This window comes from Budorcas taxicolor, chromosome 10 (assembly GCF_023091745.1).
Source record: "Budorcas taxicolor isolate Tak-1 chromosome 10, Takin1.1, whole genome shotgun sequence".
NCBI lineage: Eukaryota > Metazoa > Chordata > Mammalia > Artiodactyla > Bovidae > Budorcas > Budorcas taxicolor.
Window position 1 is genome coordinate 8689840 of NC_068919.1, and position 18972 is coordinate 8708811.

At 44.8% G+C, this 18972-nt stretch overlaps 1 protein-coding gene across 2 annotated transcripts in view; it reads left to right on the top strand.

The window, feature by feature from the left end:
- Nucleotides 1-18972, top strand: part of PDE8B (phosphodiesterase 8B) — a 274177-nt gene that overhangs the window by 148308 nt on the left and 106897 nt on the right. For both annotated transcript variants that reach the window (XM_052646127.1, XM_052646126.1), the window contains exon 2: nucleotides 17382-17441. In XM_052646127.1, the coding sequence (XP_052502087.1) occupies nucleotides 17415-17441 (27 nt within the window). In that variant the 5' untranslated portion in view covers nucleotides 17382-17414. The remainder of the gene's footprint in view (nucleotides 1-17381; nucleotides 17442-18972) is intronic.

The following is an 18972-nucleotide window of genomic DNA, read 5'->3' on the forward strand; positions in this document are numbered from 1 at the left end:
TTCTTCTGTGGTTCAAGAGTCAGCCAGAGCTTTGGGAAGAGTTTAGAATCCCCCTTTTCTGGTCCCCTCTTGCTGAAATGCTCCTGTTGCTGCCTAGCAACACTCATTGCCTCAAGCTCCATCTTCTGGTCCCTTAGACAAGATTGGTGGTCAGCTCTTTGTCAGCGTTCTATCCTCTTATTATTTCCCTACTCATTTTATTCTCCTGTTGTCATGTATTTTAACACTCTATATTTTTAAATTCAAGAAGACATTGTCATTGTTATCTAAACACAAAATTGATTTGGACTTACTCACACATTTATCTTTTATTTTTTCCAATCTGTGAGCTTCCATCTGAGATCATTTGTCTTTGAATGACTAAAGGTCTATTAGTATTTCCTCTACTGAAAAATTCTCTCAGTTTTTGTTTGTCTGAAACATCTATTTTGTTATTATTTTTGTAGAATTATAGGTTGTCATGTATTTTATTTCAGCACTTTGAAGATATCGTTTCATTGTATTCTACCTCGCATTATTTCTGTTGAGAAGTTTGCTGCCAGTCTTGACTATTGCTCTGCTAAAGACTTTGGCTATTTTTAAACATTTTCACTTTGCATTTTGCTTTCAACAATTCTTTTATAGTGCGGGTACATCTGATTTTCTTTGTATTTTTTCTTCTTAGGGTTCATAGTGCTTCTTGAATTTGTGATTTGATACACTTCTTCACTACTGAAAAATTCTCAGCCATTTCCTCTTCAAATATCATTTCTGCCCCATTCTCTTTCCAGCCCTGCTGGGGTTGAAATTACATATACGTGATGCCTTTTCTCTGTGTATCAGATGGTTCATATACTCCACACAGGTTTCCATCCTTTTGTCTCTCTGTGCCTTAACCTGGATCTTGTCTTCTGACATTTATTTTAATTCTTTCTCCATTGTGTCTCATAGTCTTATAAACCCACCCATTTGTGACTATTTTTAATTATTATATTTTTAGTACATTAATGAAAAATGAAGTTTTCCATTTCTTTTTTAATAATTTTTAGTTCTGTACCAAAATTTTACATCTTGTCTCTTTATTCTTTGAGCATATTAACCATGGTTATCTTAAAGTCTGTGTATGGTAACTCCATTATCTGGATTTTCTATGTGTATACTTAATTATTGTCTCCCTTTAGTCAATCTTATTTTCATTGTAACCCAGTTATTTTTTATTGTATGTTGGACATTATATTTGAGCAGTTTGAGAGATATATTGAGACTCCAGATGATCGCATATTCCTTCAGATAGAATATTCTTTTGCTTTTAGATTGCAGCTGGACAAGGGAGAGATGATAATACTTCAGTCAGTGATAGAGATGATTCAAAGAAAGATTTCATTCCATATGAAGGCTATTCTGTTTCCAGGTCAATCCTATTTTTGTAGGTTGTAGCTCACTGAAACGTCATAGGTTGCTGCTCAACTGAAAACCTAAGGTGTTTACCAAGATCCTTACTCCTTAGTGGGCCCCAAGCTTCCAGTTTTGTCCTTCCACTTCTGTGAGATGTACAGAAGCTCTGCTCAGCTTGTCATCTGCTGCTTTTGAGTTGTCAATGGCCTTGAGAGGATGTGGGCACCAAAAGCCACGTTCTTGCTTCTCACCTTTCTTTCTCTCCCATATCTTGACCTGACAATGTCTCACTGCCTTGTGATCACACTAATGCTTTCTAATGGATGTTTTTTTAAAAATATTCTTCCCAAATTCTCTAGTTATTCTTATAAAAGGGTTGATTCAAAAAGAAACTGTGGTTCACAGAGGATAAAATAAGTTGCTCGGGGACATACAGGCCCTGGAAGTGAGATTTTCCTTGAAATATTTTTAAATAGGAGACACAAGACCAAAGAAATCTGGGGTTTCAAGCAGCCTACATCTCCAACCATCATCAACAGGGTATGTCTGTGGATAGGTATTAGAAGCTATGTGTTTACCTGTCATGTCATAAAACTGGTTACCCAGAATAATAGTATGTCTGTCCATCATCACACAGCTTGTTAATGTATGAGTTGGGACAGAATACAGATCTTGGATCTGCAGTCAGTTTTCTCCTACTGCACCTTGATGCCTTCTATTATTTTTCATTCTTACTCAAGGACCCAGACCTCTGTCTCTGCTTTAGTAAAACATCATCGTAGTCCAGGAAGATCCTTCTAGTTTATGGAAGTTGTCCTTGATTTACCTAACCATATACAAGAGTCTAGAGAAGGAAATGGCAACTCACTCCAGTATTCTTGCTTGGAAAGTCCCATGGACAGAGGGGCCCGGTAGGCTACAGTCCGTGAGGTTGCCGAAAAGTTGGACACGAGTTAGCAACATACAAGAGTGACCTCTTGCCCCTTCTCCTGCTCTCCCTTGCTGCTTTAGTCTCTGGCATTGCCGCTTTTATCTTGTCTTTGACTAACAGGGAAGTCCACACTGAAAGACACACCTTCTAATAGAGGGGCTACAGAGACTGCTTAATTAGTTTGGTCTCCTTTTGTGGCTAAATATATTATGTTAGATTCTGAAGGAGGCTTTGGAGAATAAGATATAGAGGAAAATGATAAAATGAGGCGTTTGAGGAATTTGTAAACTCTTGATTAGCCTCTTTATTTAAAAATAACTCACAATCTCAGAATTTCTAACAAAGGCTTTTAACTTTTCTGGTTTAGCTGCCATTCTCTCAAGCACATGGTATATATTTACAGGTCTTATGTTAAATTATAAGCAGAATTGTGAGGTAGGGAACAGGAGATAAAGTTAACCACAAGTTAATGTATTCCACTATCTTCTCTTTAAAAGGCTTGCAAATGTGGTGTTCTGTGCTTCTGTTTTTGATGGGAGAGCATTTTGGTGGTTACCATGAAACAGTGGGGGCAGAGTGGAAGTATCATTAGCCTGGCAACTTGAAGACTTTGATTTTATTCCACTATGACATCTTATTTGAGTACAACCTTGAATATAGCAGTACCCTCTTAGGCCTTACTTGGTGATCTATAAAATGAAAGGGCTAAAGAAGATGACCCCTTGGAAGCATTCCAGTTCCCAAATTGTTGGAAATCATCCTTCACCATGAGGTCAATGCCTTGAAGACTTGGTTGTAATAATGAAAGTGAAAATGTAAAGCAGTCCTTGGTTTTCTGTGATACTGGGGGGAAGAAAGGTGGTAAAGTTACCTGATACAGAAGTTGACATTTGTGTTTTCATGTCAGTATGTCAGATATTTTAGGACTACATTTTGATGCAAGATAAAGAAAGGGCTTATGTTATGGTGATCCAGTTTATTAAGTTAGATTACAAAAGTTTGGTTTCTGGCTTACTGTGGGGATTAGTAAGGGTTTTTCCAAAAGAATGAATGAGAGATCAGCATAATAATATGTATCGTTTATCAACTGCCTGATGTGCCAAGCCCTGGAGGTGCACCATGAATGACGCACAGCCAGCATCAGCCTCCCCAAGGGGCATGTCTTAGTACCCCTTGTTACACATGGGGAAAAGGAATTCCAGGCTTGGTTTTACATTCAAAACCAAACCAACATTGGCAGCTTTCGCTCTCCAGCAGCCTGCATTTTGTGCCAAGGAGCAGAGTAATCTTCCATTTACCAAGGGCTTTTTCAGCTTTTTAATGATGTATTAAATTAAACACCCACTCACCAAATATCTGTGAATCTTTGTTGTGGCAGATGGGTTTGGGTGTTGGGTACTAGATGCATCCTGTTACAACTGATCATTTACTGTTTCTCGGACTGGTTGGATGGAGTTGCCATTTGTCTCCTAGGGTCCTCTTGCCCCCAGCGGTTTGTGGTGATGGTGACAGAATTATTACATGATAAATACAGGCACACCTCTGAGATATTGTGGATTCCTGTCCAGATCACTGCAATAAAAAAAATACTGCAATAATGGGAGTCACTCGAATTTGTTTCTTTCCCAGTGCCGGATTACTATAGTCTGCTAAGTTATGACTTTAAAAACAAAATACATAACTTATTCAAAAATACTTTATTGCTAAAAAAAAAAGTAGTAATCATTAACTGACAATGCACAGGGTTGGCACAAACCTTCAATTTGTAAAAAAGTGAAGCAAATCAGTATCTGAGAAGCACAGAAAAGTGAAGTGCAATAAAATGAGGTATGCCTGTGCTGTGGTAGAAATATAAGCAGAAGAAAGGGAACAGCAATTTAAAGAGTCTTAAATACATTCCAGGGTTCTAATCATTTAAGGTACTCACACCCGGGAAGGCGCTAGTGGTAAAGAACCCACCTGCCAATGCAGGAGACATAAGAGACACGGGTTCAATCCCTGGGTTGGGAAGATCCCTTAGAGGAGGGCACGCCAACCCACTCCAGGGTTCTTGCCTGGAGAAGCCTCTGGACAGAGGAGCCTGGAGGGGTATACAGTGCATGTGGTCTCAAGAGCTGGACATGACTTAGCGACTAAACCACCACCAGGATATTTATAGTAATTAATATATTGATTGGCTTAGGGGAGATGACGCTTTTTTAATAGTGACTTCCCATCCGGGAAGGGATATATCATTCCATTTATTTCAGTCTTCTTTGATGACACTCAGGTAGTCTGATATGTGAGAGCACAGGTTCTGAAGTCGAGGAGTTCAAGTTCAAATCCAAATTGAACCATGTATTAACTTGCATGGTGATGAGCAGTTGTTTTTCCCAGTGACTATAATATCTTGGGTGGTCAGCAGTTGTTGAAGAAATATTTCTTTTGCCAGCCAGGGAGAATTAAACATGAGAGAGGGGCAGAGGATGAAGCAGTGAGAAGAGAGAGAGAGAACTGCCTTTTCTCAGCATTCCTAGCAAAATCCCATGATAGAACTCTGATTGGACCAGACTAAGTCACTTGACCACCTCTAACCAGTCACCATAGCCAAGGAAGCCAAATGCTTAGCCATATTCATATAAATCCACTTTTTTTTTTTTTTTAAGAACTACTTAGCTCCCCAAACAGGAGTCAGTGGCCCCTGGGAAGAAAGAAGGAGGGGTGGAAGTGGATGTTGGAGAGGCTGTTAAAAGAAACTTTAAAAAGGAACATTGGACTTGATCAAAATGCCGTCTAGGCATCTCTTGAGATGACCATGTATTGATTTTATCTTATTGGTGATGGTGGGTTACATAAATAGATACCCTAATTGTAAGGGTGCTTCCCAGGTGACACTCGTGGTAAAGAACCTGCCACCAGGGCAGGAGACGCCAGAGAGGCGAGTTCGATCTCTGGGTCGGGAAGATCCCCTGGAGGGGAGGGCGTGGCAACCCACTCCAGTATTCATGCCTAGAGATTCCCATGGACAGAGGAGCCTGGTGGGCTACAGTCCATAGGCTCGCAAAGAGTCAGACACGACTGAAGAGACTTAGCAGAGCACAGTGTCAGGGCAGAACAAAACCTGCTTCGCTATGCCCTGCGGAAGGACCAGAGGTTCTGCGAGAACCGCTTGTTTTCCTTCTGCTTCTCTTTATCCGTCTTCAGCACTGCTGTGGGCTTCTCTGTCTCCTCTGCCCTCTGATACTGGTGTCCTCAGAGTTCTGTCTCTGGCCTCCTGCTCTGAGCGGTCACGTGGAAGCTCTCCTCTGAGATTCCTACTCGTGTATACCACAGCCTGACCAGCTGCATGGCCCAGAGACAGCTCCAGCTCCCCACGCCCAGCACAGAACTCATCAGCCCTCAAAGCCTGCTTGGCGTCTTGTATTCTTGACAACTCCAGTCACTCACACCAAAGTCCTTGAACTTCCTCTCCTGAGCCTCCCTTACACACACATGTCTCAGCTGATTTTACAATCTGTCATAGCCTTGCGTCCATCCCCTTCTGTCCACCACCTTGCCCCTAGTGCAGGCACCCATCCCCCTTGTCTGCACGAGTCATTCTCAGACTTTAGTGAGCATCACAGTCACCTGGAGAGCCGGTCAGTTCACACATTGCTGGGCCCACCCCCAGAGTTTCTGACTCAGCAGGTCTGGAGTGGCCTGAGGGGTCCATTTCTAGTAAGTCCAGGTGAGGCTGCTGCTGGTGGTTCAGGAACAACACTTTGAGAACCACAGGGCTAGATCAACGCAGCCGCTGCTTTCTGGTTTCCGGTCCTCTGGCCTTGATGCCCTTACTCTATCCACACTTCAGCCAGAAAAAAACTAATGTTAATTGCTCAGTCATGTCCACCAGGTCTTTGTGATCCCATGGACTGTAGCCCGCCAGGCTTCTCTGTCCATGGAATTCTCCAGGCAAAAGTACCAGAGTGGGTAGCCATTCCCTTCTCCAAGGGATCTCCCCAACCCAGGGATCGAACCTGGGTCGCCTGCATTACAGGCAGGTTCTTTACCATCTGAGCTACCAGGGAAGCAGCTAAATACTAATCCAACAGTGCTACCCAAAGGGGTTGTAAGTCCAAGTTGCTCACCATGGCAAGGCTGTGAGCTGACTCCTTCCACCCTGGTCAGACTCGCCATCCCCTCCCACAGACCCACGATGCCTGTGGTTGCCCATGGGAAGTCCGTTCTTTGCCATTCCTTTTGGTCCTCCTTAGGCCTGAAATGCCCCTTCCAAGGTTTTTACCCATCTCATCCTCACGCCACCTTTTTCACTGAGCTCTCCTGTGATTTCCTGGAATTCTGCCTGAATTCCCAGCAGGAGCTTAATGCATCTTGCCTGAGTTCCCATAGCACCCCGCAGGTACCTCTGGCTTATTTCTTATCACCATTATTGAATTGTTTGCCGAGTGCTGTGCTCTCAGATGAAGGTACTTAATGAGTACCGAGAGGTGAGAGCCCCAGGGCAGAAGGCGCAAGTGGGCAGAGCTTCAGAGCAAGAACAAGAGGGGGCCCTTGAGCTTCCTTTCCTCTGTCAGACAGGAGTGTGTTCTTCAGCCTGGTCTCCAGCCAAGAGAAGAGGAAGATGTGTGGGAATCCAAGATAGGCTGTGAGTTCAGACCACCTTTTTAAAGAAATGTACTTTGGTTGAGTAGAAAATGGTCTTTGGAGACTTATCTTTTGCTGTGCTTGGGAGTTTTCTGGTTTTTCCTCCCCCAGAGAACACATTCATTTTCTGCCCATTTCCCACTCTGGGTTTCTGGGAGGAGGAGGAGAGTGCTGCCCTGGACGCCCTTCCTCAGCTCAGCCACATGCCCATAAAGAGGTCACCCCCACCCTCACAGTGTTCCCCTGTTGTCCTCTCTCAATCTTAAAAAGCACTGCTTTTTAAAAAGAAGTAAGGTTGTGGGTGTTGGCATCTTGACTTCTGATGGAAGCCAGCGTGGACCTGTAGGGACCTGCCCCTGCCCTAGACATGTATACCTTCATTAGTTAAAGGGAGGAGCGAAGGGCTGGGGGTGGAGCCTGGGGGCGTTTTCAGGATTTGCTCTGCTGGACTTGGGGTCAACTGTCCATATGCTGAGCTCCTAAAAATGTTGAGTTTCTCATCGTATAGTGCTTTACCTAGGATGTGAACTATGCATATGATGAATAACTATTTGGAAATCATTGTTTTTTGCCAACAAAGTAAATTTCTTTCTGAACAAAAGTGGACATTTTGTGGACAGCTTCTCATGAGTTTGTTACCTTTAAGTGGGATTTGTTGACGTGGGATAAGCTTTTAAACAGGAGTCGGCACTCCATGCAGAGAAGGCAATGGCACCCACTCCAGTGTTCTTGCCTGAATCCCAGGGATGGTGGAGCCTGGTGGGCTGCCGTCTATGGGGTCGCACAGAGTCGGACACGACTGAAGCGACTTAGCAGCAGCAGCAGCACTCCATGCAGATCCATCACCCCCAACAACCATGCAGGCCATGGACTGAGGGTCTGACTGGGATGGTTGATCCAGCATGAGGGGCCCCGACACACCAGAGTCAGGAGAATGGGCATGATTTAGTTCTGGTGGGGTGCCAGAGGTGGCTGAAAATCCAGTTTTGTTTCATGGGCCCTGGGGGGCCTAGTGTGAGAGTCTTCTAGAGCCAAGCAGGGAGGCTCCTGGTTCTTTACGGTGGTTCTAGCTTTTCAATGATGAAACTGAGGACAGAGGCGGCCTGCATAATTGAAATCCACAGGATATCTCTGAAATGCATATTTAGCAGATGGTTTCTGTTTTCTTGCCATCAAATCTATTTACCAGAACCGCTGACCACGTAGCAGAACTGACTGATTTGAATTCTGTCCCTCCCCAGTTTCCCCCACCTTCATTTAATGTTAAGGAGAAGGCACATAGCAGGATGGAAGGGCCTCAGAAAGGCTTGGGTTTTTCCACAGTCCGAGTAATTGCCTTCTGAACAATCAGAGATCAACGGTCTCTGCTCGTCCTCTGTTACACATGTGATTTTAAATGCTTGAAGTCATCTGGCTATTTCTATTATCAGTAATATCTCTAATAAAAGGAAGGAAGTTGGTTGAGGGATGTCACGTTTTGTGGTTGCCTTAAAATTCCTCTGTTCTCTGAGTCAGGCCCTGAATTTGACCTTTGGAGTCTGGGAATGGTGTTATGTTGACACACAGGCTGGGCCTGGGACGCTGCAGCTGAATTGCTAGCTTAATAAAAAGTCTGGTGCCTTGCTTCTTGCACGGCATGTATGATGCAAAGCCTTTTGATGTAAACATGGTATTGAAGTGTAATTAGGATTTTTTCCCTCTAAGCCCAATTCTCTCTAAGGCTTCATTGTGCTATGCTAGCTCCTTCCTGTCCTCACCATTTCATGAATTGTATGCTAGACCTTTCTCTACATGCCCCACCCAGCTTTTAATGCATAGTCTGTTTCAAACTGAGTTCTGATGGCTGTAGATCAAATGACTCCATTGTTTAACTAATTTCTCTCTTTCATCTGGTATTTCTGGGGAGTCCAGTGGTTTCTCCATCAGACTATGCTGGCCACATTTTCCATGGGCTGTATCTCTTGGCATTTGGGATGCCTTCTGCCTGTATTTTTAAAGTTTCTCTGAAGCACCGTTCCAGTGCTAGCCAGAGGGTGGTTCTGTCCTTGGTCACTGCGGTGTTTTCCAGGCATGGTGGGATGTATCCTCCTCTCTCCCCTTGCCATGAAGGCTCACTGAGTGTAGTAGCAATTCTTCTTAACAGGAGCCTTGTCTGGAACAGGGACAGTGGAGAATGGACAGGGCAGGGATGGGGGTGGCAGAGTCGTAAGACCCAGGGCTGGGGAGCCCATCACTGCATCTAGATATAATTGAACATGTAAATAAGACCATAACCTTCCTTCCACAAAAGGCAGGTATGGGCGTTAGTCTCAAAGCCAGCCCTCAGGTGAGCTGAGAGACCTGACTGGAGCTTGCATTTCTCTAGCTTAAAGGAAACAAGATTGCTGTGGCTGTTACAGGGGATGATGTCCATCACGAGTGGGCCCTCAGTTCCCTCTTGTCTTACTGCGGCACGGAGCAGTTATTTACCTTGAGCAAGGTCCCCCGAGTTCCAGACCCATTTCCTAGCATTGCATTTTACCAAGTTTCAGGAAAACTCTATCCATATTCTGAAGAATTTTAAATACAGCATCTTGTTTTCCCAAATAAAGACTTTACTAGGGGGAAAAAGTACATGTGTTCTTATTTGCATAGTGACTACTTGCTCAATTAACCCCAAAACAGGCTTTTCCCATAAAATTAAATGTATTTTAAATTTATTTTTTGGTATTTAAGATAGCAACAAACCAGAAAGTATAATTCAGTAAACACCTATGTACTCAATATTCACTGCTTAAAAAAAAATGAATGATCAATAATACTTGAAGTCCCTGAATATACCTCTTCTTCACTAGCAGCGCCACTTTTCAACTGGGAATTTAGAACCATTTCTTTGTCCTGTTACACTCGTAAGCTTATACTCAGTATTGTTTTAAATATTTTAAAATCTTAAGCAGGATTCTGTGGTCTGTATTCTTCTACGACATTTTTTTACTTGATATTTGTGAGATCCCTTCATTTTGAATGGGTAGCTTTAGCTGTTTCATTTTCACTGTCATATAATTTCCAGTGTATGAATATTTCTCAACAGAAGTTTTTTGGTGATGGATGTTAATGAATGTGGATTAGGCTGTTTCCAAAAACTGGTTCTAAATCTGCTCCAAATGTTCTTGCAAGTGTCCTTCATCGAGCCTAGAGATCCATTCATGTCGTAGGTGGGTGATAGGTCACGTGTTAGCTTCACCTTTACTAGAAATCTCCAGAATGTTTTTCAGAGTGGCTGAACCGTTTTACTCTCCCGGCAACAATGTTTGAGCTCCTGTGGGTCTCCTTCTTGCCATTGCTCGACAGTGTTTGACTTCTTAAATCTACTGTTCTGTTGATCAAAACAACAGCTGATTGTGACATGGTTATCTCATTATAGTTTGAAATTTTTGTTTTCCTAATTACTAAATGTTGAGTGTCTCTTCATACTTGTATTTCCTGTTTTGCGCCTTTCTGTTTCAAATCTTTTGCCCAGCTTTCTTTCTGTTTGTGTTTTTATTGTTTTTAGGGATTTTGTTAGTTACTAATACTTGTTGGTTTCCTATGTTGTAGATGTCATTTCTCAAATTGCTGCTGCTGCTAAGTCACTTCAGTCGTGTCCGACTCTGTGCGACCCCATGGATGGAGGAGCCTGGTGGGCTGCGGTCCATGGGGTCGCTCCGAGTTGGGCACGACTGAGCGACTTCACTTTCACTTTTCACTTTCCTGCATTGGGGAAGGAAATGGCAACCCACTCCAGTGTTCTTGCCTGGAGAATCCCAGGGACAGAGGAGCCTGGTGGGCTGCAGTCCATGGGGTCGCACAGAGTCGGACATGACTGAAGCGACTTCTCAAACTAGCACCTCTCTTTTTTTCTGTTTTATTAAAGTTTTTTGCTTTTACTTTTGGTGAATAGGAGGTTTAAATTTTAAAGCCAGATGGATCTTTTCTTTTATGGCTGTATATTTTGATAGTAGACATTTGTATGTCTGTATTTTTGTGACAAAACCTTACACTGCCAAATTAATATCCAAACAGCAGAGCATTCAGCACAAAGTTGGTAGCTCTGTCACTGACTGTGAGTATCTCATGACTATGAGTAATCTTCCATATATATAGTGTGTGTGTGTGTGTAACAAAAAAAGACTATGACATTTTTTAAATTTTGATTCTAATTTAGGGATCCTGTTGGTGTTTGGTCACTAAGTCCTGTCCGACCGTTTACAGCCCTGTGGACTGTAGCCCACCAGGATCCCCTGTCCGTGGGATTTCCCAGGCAAGAATACTGCAGTGGGCTGCCACGTCCTTCTCCAGGGGATCTTCCTGACCCAGGGATCGAACCCGCATCTGCTGCCTGACAGGTGGATTCTTTGCCACGGAGCCACCAGGAATGTCCAGGGATACTGTTAGGGTGGCAGAATCATGAAACGTGAAGGACTGTATCTTCGTCTTACCTAAGTGGTCATCTTGTATTTTTGGAGTGGGTTATCTGGAAAAAACCCTGTGGGTGTCTGGGTTCAAGCATGATGGCTGAGTCCAGGCAGACTTTGGTGCCTTCTGCCGGCTAAGTACTCCGTTGATATCTGTTGCATAATGAATATGTAAGAGCATCTGAAGTTAACAACAGATGTGTCTGCTTGGAAGAATAGACTAGTGGTTCTCAAATCTGGTTGCCATTGAGATTAATGCACGGGCCCCATCCATGCATGGGGAGATGCTAAGTCTCTTGGTTTGAAGTAGGACCCAGGCACTAATATATTTTAAAAGTTCTTCAGATACTTCTACTAGGAAGTCCAGGTTGAGAACTTCAGGTCAGAGAATTGGAGGCAGAAAGGGCAAGGGAGGACTGAGACCACCTACTGGACTCAGAAAGGTCCACAAGGCAGTGGAACGTGGCTCGAATCAAAGCACAGTGAAGGCTGGAGGTTGGCGTGAGGTCAGGCTGATCATCCGGGCCTGTGGCTGAAAAGAGACAGAAGGAGCAAAGAAGCATTCTAGATGTTTGGAGGACAGTGGGCCAGGGAAGGGAGGTAGGACAAGCCAGGGGTTCCCAGGCTGGGGCAGGGCTGGGCCTGTGGGCCCTGCAGCTGGTGCCTTTCTGACCAGAAGCCAGAGGGCAGGCCTCGGTTCATTTAAAAGGCACAAGTCAAATACAACCTTTGGCTTCCCATGGGTCAGAGGAGTAAAGAAAGACGTTTGGCCTGGGAATGGAGTGAAGACAGGGCTTCCCTTTTAGTTCAGTTCAGTTCAGTCGCTCAGCTATATTAGACTCTTTGCGACCCCATGGACTGCAGCATGCCAGGCCTCCCTGTCCATCGCCAACTCCCTGAATTTTCTTAAACTCATGTCCATCGTGTAGGTGATGTCATCCAACTATCTCATCCTCTGTTGTCCCCTTCTCCTCCTGCCTTCAGTCTTTCCCAGCATCAGGGTCTTTTCCAATGAGTCAGCTCTTCGCAGCAGATGGCCAAAGTATTGGAGCTTCAGCTTCAGCATCGGTCCTTCCAGTGAATATTCAGGGTTGACTTCCTTTAGGATGGACTAGTTGGATCTCTTTGCAGTCCAAGGGACTCTCAAGAGTCTTCTCCAACACCACAGTTCAAAAGCATCAATTCTTTGGCACTCAGCTTTCTTTATAGTCCAACTCTCATATTTATACATAACTACTGGAAAAACCATAGCTTTGACTAGATGGACTTTCATTGGCAAAGTAATGTCTCTGCTTTTTAATATGCTGTCTAGGTTGGTCATAACTTTCCTTCCAAGGAGCAAGCGTCTTTTAATTTCATGTCTGTAGTCACCATCTGCAGTGATTTTGGAGCCCACAAAAATAAATAAAGAGGACCCCTTTAGAGATGTAAATACTATTTTAAAATTAGAGCCAACAGGGCAGCAGGCAGAATTGATTAAGAGCATTGAAACATAAAGATGATCTTTACAATGAAGCCCCCTTTTTGTGAAATGAAGTTGATTTGGCCCTGAGGTATGTGTGTGTATTCACCTGTGCATGGACACTCAGTCCTGCAGGTGGCGGGGGGGATGGGATTCCCAAGGAGTTGTTGAAGTGGGGAGGATTCAGGCTCTGAGCTTGTTTTGGCAGACAGAAGCTATGGGAAGATCGGTACCCGCCCCAGACAGACGCACAACACTCTGCTTTTGCTTCTTCATCCTGGTGGCAACCCTGTTAGCAGCAGCTCAGGCTCCTGGGGTGTGAGCAGGGAGTCACCAGGTGTTGGATCCATCTGCAAAACTGGAACAGAATCCAGAAACCCATAGGAGAAATATGGGGAGTGCAGTCAGAACTGAGGCTTTACAATGTGGAGCACAATCAAAGAGCAGCGCACTTGGGAGTCAGGAAAAATGGAGTCTCAGTCCTGGCTCCGTTACTTCAAATCTATGTGATCTTAGGCAGTTTAGGTCAGGGCCACTTATTTATTGAGCACCAGCCTTGACTGAGCACTCTCTAGATGCTGGGGACAAAACTGTGGGAAAAAAACAATGTCTGTGTCCTTCAAGACACTCACAACCTTTCCCAGGAGAAAGATATTTTAACCGGTAGTAAGATTAGTGCCCTGAAGCACGGGAGGAGCTGAGCAGAGTGTTGAGTCCTGCAGGGGTGCAGCTGGGCCTCGACGGCCTCCCGGGAGTTGGGGGAACGTGAGTGGCCCCTGAGCAGGCGTCAGCGGAGCAGATGTGGGAAGAAGGCCTTTCCAGGTCAACAATTTGGCCTAAATTCTCTGCTCCTCCTTGTTGGAGGGGAGCTCTAAAATCAGAATCCAAGTTCTTTAACACTATTCCTGAAGCTGCCGAGTACTGCGGATGCCCGTGGCAGAGTGTGTGCTATGGTGACGGCCTGACCACGTGAATGGCCTTGATTTCTTCCCAGACTCATTCTCTCGTCTGTTTGCCCTGCACCAGCTGGTTTTCTTCCTGGGAGTTCCCTCTCCTTTGAAATGAGTCCAAGCTGTGTGGGGACTGGGGGTAATTTTTTTTTTCTTAATCATTGTGGTACATTTTCCCCATTTGTTTTCACTGCTGACACTGTTTCCTACTCATTGCAGTGTCTTTGTTTCGTGTTTGCTAAATCTCTGTTCTTGACTATCCAGAAAGTGGGAAAACCAAACTTTTCTTTTTTCCTCCCAATTCATACATCTGATCCTGGTAATTCTCCCCTCAAAGCCTGCTGTGTGGTTGGTGCCTACAGAATCAAAAGGGATTTCCTTTCCAAAATCCTTTTAAGGATCTGACCCCAACATAGTCTTCCCCGTCACGCTCTGAAATCCAGTTTCTCTAGACCCGTGTCATCTTCCCCACAAGCATCTTTGCATTCTTGCTTCTGTGCCTGCTTTCGGTGTTCCCGTGTCTGGAATTTCCTCTCCCAACCCTGGTCTCTTCTTCGCATCCATGACCCACTTGTTTCCATCCTTCTTCGATCTTTGCTGTTATCGTTCCATTGCTCAGTCATGCCCGAGTCTTTGCGACCCCATGGACTGCAGCACGCCGGGCTCCCCTGTCCCTCACCAACTCCCGGAGCTTGCTCAAACTCCTCTCCATCAAGTCAGTGATGCCATCCAACCATCTCATCCTCTGTCATCCCCTTCTCCTGCCCTCAATCTTTCCCAGCATCAGAGTCTTTGGTCTCCCTAACCTTCAAAGCCAGAAAGATGATCTCGTTTCTCTCAACCTCAAAGCCTGAGGCGCAGTGTCTACCAATCAGAATTCTGTATCTCACCGAACTTTCCAACAAAAGCCAATGATAGAAATGGGCACATCAGCCAAGTCTGAAAGAGTGTCTCTCTCACAGACTCTCTCGGAATGAAAAGGCGTACTCCCAGTTGCATGTTCAGGGACCTAGGTTACTGGCTTGATTTCAGCCAAGGTGAAAGTATTTACATTATAGAATCAGCAAATGCTAAAAAATAGGACTTTTCTATTTTCCTGAAGAGCCAACTCATCTGAGTGTGAACTGGTGACCCTGCTACGTGTCTACACGTATGTGTGTAGGTGACTGTGCACTCACGTGTGCACATGCGTATTTGACACACTGTTAATATTGGACTGTTAGGAGTGCACCATTGGCCAGCAGAGCTTCCTTGTGAGGCAGAGGGGAGAGCTTGTGGTTGAGGTGGCTAGGAAGTGTGTCTCTCCTCTCCTCCTCTCCTCTCCAGAGCTGGAATTGTAATACCCATGACCCCACCTCCTTCTTGCTTCTGTGTCCTTGGCAAATGTGGTGACTTCCTGGAATCAGAGCTAATATGCTAATTGAGGATCTGTGTATCTGCAGTCGCTTACAGTTCAATCTCCGAAGTAGAGAATCTTGGCTCGGCTACACAGACATTGGCTACAGACGCAGAGGCCTCCAGGCTGGTGCCAAGGGCGACCTGTGTTCCCAGGGAGGCGGCCCAGGGACGTGGGGCTGCAGGTGGGGCTGGGTGGAGATGGGAGAGAGACGCCTTGGAGCTCAGCAATGCTGCCAGGCCTCTGCCAGGCTCGGCCTCAGGTGCCAGCCTCCAGCCGACCTGGGTTAGATAGAGGTTACCATGCTGGATGCAGGCAGGGAACTCTTGTGGCTCTGGATAAAGCTGGAGGGCCTTTCCTATCTGACAGCAAGAAAAAGATCTTCTAAGTTGAGGGTTGCTCCTGAATCTCTGTGCAGTTGCTCAGTGGCCGTGGCCTGCCTCTTGCCAAGGTCACTCACATGAAAGGGCTCAGCTCAGGGCTGGGGCCATGGGGCTCCCAAAGTCATCACGTGCTTTCCTGGCAGAGTTGAAGATGGCCCATTTAAGGACCTCATGCCCATCTTGGTTCCTTCAGAGTATGTAGGCGTGTGTCCATTTAGGGGACAGTCTCTGCTCTTCCCTCAATCCCTTAGCCTTCCAATGTGAGTCACTTTTTATTTTATTCCTTTTAAACTCTTGTTGATTTCTCACTTTATCTATCTTCCGTCCCTGGGTGTCCCTCTTCAGGGCCAGTTTTGCTGGAACAGCCACAGGAGGCCTTGTTGGGACGGGGGTTCCTGTGTGTGGTAGAGGCAGTCTACCCAGCAGACATCACAGAGAGTGCAGAGATAGCTTAGGTTATCAATCAGATCTATCTGTTTGTACCAAGCTGGTTTCACTTCTTAATCATTAACTTTTTAGTAGGATTCTGGCAGTTGCACTATTTTTGAAGAGGCGTATCTCTTTTAGACCAAAAACAAGCAAAACTGCTCTTAGGGTGAAGCTGCATGAGGGGGCCAGAGTCCCAGTGATGCAGGAAGCCTGGTGACACTCCTCTTCCAGTAGAATTCTGGGGCTGCACACGCATGCTGGGCACGGGTATCCGTATAGATACCTTGCAGGATGTAGCTTTGCCTCAGTTCAGTTCAGTCACTCGACCATGTCCGACTCTTCGAGACCCCATCGACTGCAGAATGTTGGCAGTTCATAGTCAGGCGTTGGAGAAGATTCACACCATGCCCACCAAAAGTTAAAGGGCGAGAAAGGGAAGTATTTAGTCTTCAAAGTCTAATTTAAATAAAGTACTGCCTTATCGTTTACCTGATAAAGCCTCCTCTGACCCTTGGGTCCCTGTGGTGACTCCTGTGAACTCTGAAGGTGTCCCATCCGACTCACGGGGGCCAACCTAGTGTGTTGATTGCAGGAAAAGCTGCCAAGCAGAGGCAGAACACTGCATCCTCTTAGAGAAGAACACATCTGGACCCATGGAGGTGAGGCAGAACCTTCAGTCCAGTAGTTTAAAATGAAGATACGTCTCTGCTCTCTGCTTGCAGCCAAAGGCAGTTGTGTGGTGTGGGCCAGTGAACACCCAGGCTCGTTCCTGGCGTCGTGGGGCAGAGTTCAGCTTCTTGCAGTCGTGGTGTGGGGTCACTCAGTTCATTTGAGGAAGTGCAACTGAAATGGATAATTTAGTCATGATCCACACAGATAAGAGTGAGCTGTGTATTCCTTACATTAAAACATGAAGATAAAAAATAAGATCTCAATATGGGAAAAGCTGTTAAAACCATCGAAATGCTTTAGCTTCCACATATGAGAGAAATTTTTACTCTTTAGACATTTCAGAGGAGTAACAACCTGGCACCATGTGCAGCATAGTAGGTGCTCAGTAAATAATCCATTTTTTTCTCCCATAGAGAGAGTAAAGAATAATAAGTGCTATTGTAAAAAGCCATACACTTAAAAGAAAAATAACCTGAAATCCCACCAGTTAGCATTTGGGGATATATCCTCCCAGACATTTCAAGGCATATAAATGTATGTGTACTTTTACAAAATCAGAACTGTATTGTACAGGATGTTTTAGCAACTGTCTCCATGTCATTAACTTGGATCCTTTTATTTAGCGGCAGAGGAGCATGATATAATATCCAGTGTCAGGAAAAATGTGTCAATTCCTGTAGCTTGTGACTCAACACATCTCACGTGCTTTTTTCCTTTTTTTTTTTTAGCAGGTTTCTTCTGCGGAGGTACGCATCGGGCCCATGAGATTGACACAGGATCCTATCCAGGTACACCTCTGTTCCTCTTAGGGGCTCGGTTTGCAGAGAAGTAGTTATAGGAGCCCCATCTGAGGGGCTCGCCTCATCTACAGCAGATGCCACCCTTGCTCTGAGATGCACGCCCAGGCATCCATACATGGGTGTGTGTGTGTGTGTGTGTGTGTGTGTGTGTGTGTGTGTGTCTGTGTGCAAACACTTGTTTTCATTAATGTCATACTTGACATATCAGATTGGTTTCTTGAAGAAAACCCTACCCCATTTGGAGTATAATATGATAGGTAAATTGATTGCATGGTGGGTTGTAAGGAACCACAATGCTTCACCAAAAAAACGTGTCTATTCTACATGCCGCTCCCGCAGCTGGAAAGAGAAGAAGCCATGAGCGGTAAAGGGCAGGCTTTGCCATGAGCCGCAGCTGGATGGGAACCCTGGATCTGCCCTTTCCAGCTGTGTGACCTTGGATGTATTGCTTCACTTCTCTACCCAGTAAAGAAGTCTATAAAGTGGAGATGGTGTTGCCTCCCTCTAAGGAAATTATGAGTTTCTGAAGGTCAATGAAATAACCATCAAGTGCTTGGGACACTGCCTGGCAGCGGAAGGTGCTCAGGGATGATAACTGTTGTCCTGTGTGTCTTGCGCCAGGCAGCCTACTGGGCTCTTAGACACCAAGGCTACCATCTACAGGGAGAGAAGGGCCAGCACCTGCGCACTAACTTCCCTCTAACTGACAGCGGCTGTGTCCTCCCCACAGCCCCTCCAGCTTCACGGGCACCCTGTGGGAGACAGGTCTGAGAGGGGTGTGTTGGGGCCTCATCTACATCTGCATCTTCCTGCTAAGGCCTACGTGGGCCACCTTTCTCCTTGTGAAACTGTCGCTTTTTAGCACCCGTTTGTTCTGCGCTTCTGACAAGTAAACATGCAGGAAACATGTAAACAAACCAGTTAACATGTAGATGAAAGTGAAAAATCAACCAGAGAAATGCACTGTTTGATTTATGAGCGATTGGAAAAGAAAACAGCTTAGTGTTTCTTGGAAAAGGAAATGCAAATCTGGGGCAGGGGGAGTGAAACAAGAGATTTAAGTTTGGGAAAACTGGATGAAACAAATTTAGGAGCAGAGAGAGAGGGAGTGAGAATTTATTAAAATAAACATAAGCCCCAACTATTTATATAGAATACAAACAAGTGGAAAATTCCAGTATTCATCCTAGGGGCATGGGACTTTGTAGTCCATTTTGAATAAAGGCAGTGCCAAAGTTCTGATATCAGTATTTATTCCCAAAGTAATATCCAGACTCTTTCTTGGAGTTCATGTGGTTTCAGATCAGTTAACTTAATTTACCTTCATTTTTCACCCTGTGCTCTACTGGCAATGAATGCTCATGATAAGGACATCTCATTCTTTTAAAATACTGTTATTTTTGTTATGTTTGTTAAAATGTGAAGTGTTTCAAATATTCATAAAAGTACATGTGTCTCCCCATACCCACTTTTATCAAATATGCAAATTTTGTCAAGTATGATAAATTTATTTTATCAA